This window comes from Medicago truncatula, chromosome 2, assembly GCF_003473485.1.
Source record: "Medicago truncatula cultivar Jemalong A17 chromosome 2, MtrunA17r5.0-ANR, whole genome shotgun sequence".
NCBI classification, from domain to species: domain Eukaryota; kingdom Viridiplantae; phylum Streptophyta; class Magnoliopsida; order Fabales; family Fabaceae; genus Medicago; species Medicago truncatula.
In genome coordinates, this window is record NC_053043.1 from 48,093,342 (window position 1) to 48,095,425 (window position 2,084).

At 39.2% G+C, this 2,084-nt stretch overlaps 1 protein-coding gene across 1 annotated transcript; it reads left to right on the top strand.

The window, feature by feature from the left end:
• Nucleotides 1-354: 354 nt before the first annotated feature.
• Nucleotides 355-1,857, top strand: LOC11430646 (serine/threonine-protein kinase UCN). The gene has a single exon (XM_003597405.4). The coding sequence runs from the start codon at nucleotides 461-463 to the stop codon at nucleotides 1,607-1,609; it is 1,149 nt and encodes a 382-aa protein (XP_003597453.1). The 5' UTR covers nucleotides 355-460; the 3' UTR covers nucleotides 1,610-1,857.
• The last annotated feature ends 227 nt before the right edge of the window (nucleotides 1,858-2,084 follow it).

Below are 2,084 nucleotides of genomic sequence, written 5' to 3' on the forward strand. Positions count from 1 at the left end.
TTCTCCAAGTGACCTACTACCACTGATCAAGAACGACACCTTAGGAGTATTTTACCCTAGAGCTTAGTTTATTTTTCTCTGTTGTTTTTCCTTTTTAATTTATCTTTCTAACCAAAAAAAATAATAATCAATTTCAATCTCATGGGGTTGAAGATAATGAGGTTGAAGACAATATGAAATAAATATATGGTGTAGGTAGACTATGATAAGATCAGTGTTCTTATAAAATTTAATGGTAAAAAGTCCACTTTCTCATGGTGGAAAACAACTTCCCTTTCCCAAATTAAACGCCACCATTTACCCAAACAAAACAAAAGAGAAAGAAAAAAACAAAAGACACAAAAAGATAAAAGAAGTGTTATAAAAGCCAAATGGGAACAATCACAACCATATATCTCTCTAAATTCACTATCTGTCTCTCAAACCAACCTTCACTTCTCTATCTCACTCAAGACAGAAAATGGATTCACCAACATCACCTAGTACACAAGACCTTAACCTCAACAACCTCAAACCACTCAAAATCTTAGGCAAAGGAGCAATGGGAACCGTTTTCCTCATCCAACAAAACAACAACGTTAACACCACCATGGCACTCAAGGTAGTCGATAAATCCTCCACACATCAAGCCGAACGTCGAGCCCGTTGGGAGATCGACGTCTTATCAACTTTATCACATCCATTTCTCCCTTCCTTCCTGGGCAACTTTGAAACGGCTCAGTTAATCGGATGGGCCGTTCCATATTGCCCAGGAGGTGATCTAAACGCGCTCCGTTACCAACAAACGGACCGCGTCTTCTCAATAACAGCAATCCATTTCTACATAGCAGAGATTCTCTGCGCTCTTCAACATCTTCATACCATGGGCATAGCTTATCGTGACCTTAAACCTGAAAACGTTCTTATTCAACAATCTGGCCACGTCACCTTAACTGATTTCGATCTCTCACGTAAACTTTCACACAAAACAGTTAGAACTTTAACCGTTGAAGATAACAGAATCCACGAATCTCAACGCAAAACTCGGCGATGGAGAATTCCACTCAATCGTCGAATTAGTCCGGTGAGTCGTCGTGGATTGAGTTTCTCCGACGGTGAAAAGTCTAACTCGTTTGTTGGCACAGCAGAGTACGTCGCCCCGGAAGTAATCCGCGGCGAAGGACATGAATTTGCAGTTGATTTTTGGGCTCTTGGAATTTTAAGCTACGAGATGCTGTATGGGAAAACACCGTTTAAAGGGAAGAACAAGAAAGAAACTTTTTCAAACGTGCTTTTCAAGAAGCTTGAATTTTTTGGAAGGAAAACGGCGTTAACGGATTTGATCGAACGGTTGTTAGAGAAGGATCCGTTGAAGCGTTTGGGTTATGTTGGTGGTGCTGAAGAGATAAAAGAGCATGAGTTTTTTAGAGGGGTAAAATGGGAAATGCTGACGGAGGTGGAACGGCCACCGTTTATTCCGTCGAGAGGAGATGACGGATATTTGAAGGCGGGGGAATTCGGTGATGGATTGGATATAAGTGATTATTTTGAAAAGCTGAAATTGCCGTCGTCGCCGTTACGGTCACCGTCTTCTGAGTTTGAGAATAGTGTTTCTTTTGATGAGTTCTGACACACACGTGTGAGGTTTTGCTCGTGTGATGAGACGGAGTTAGTTATTCTTTTCTTGTGACTGAAAATTCTGTTTGCAGAAGTACATAGACAATAACGGTAGGACGTGTAGAAGCTGCGTCTGCGTTGGTGTAATAATTTTACTTGAATTTTGTGGTCACAAAATTATGCATATTAGTACAAAATACGTATATAGAATTGTACAATACTACTGTTTATACTTTAACATTTTTTGATGTGTTTTCTATACGTTTCTCATACTTATCTTTTTTAGTCAACGTGATATATTGTTCTTTTTGTGGTGGTCGGGATCCGGACCTTCCATATATTATACATTATAGATATTAACTTAGATAAGCTCACAATGACATGTAATATTTTATTTAATTTGACATGAGTGCATATATTATACGGATTGCAGCATACGTAATTGCTTACCTTGGTTGGATTCGGTGGTTGATACTTGATACGTAAAT

Excerpts from the sequence above, each read along its gene's own strand:
- LOC11430646 (XM_003597405.4), top strand. The coding sequence starts at position 461 with ATGGATTCACCAACATCACCTAGTACACAAGACCTTAACCTCAACAAC.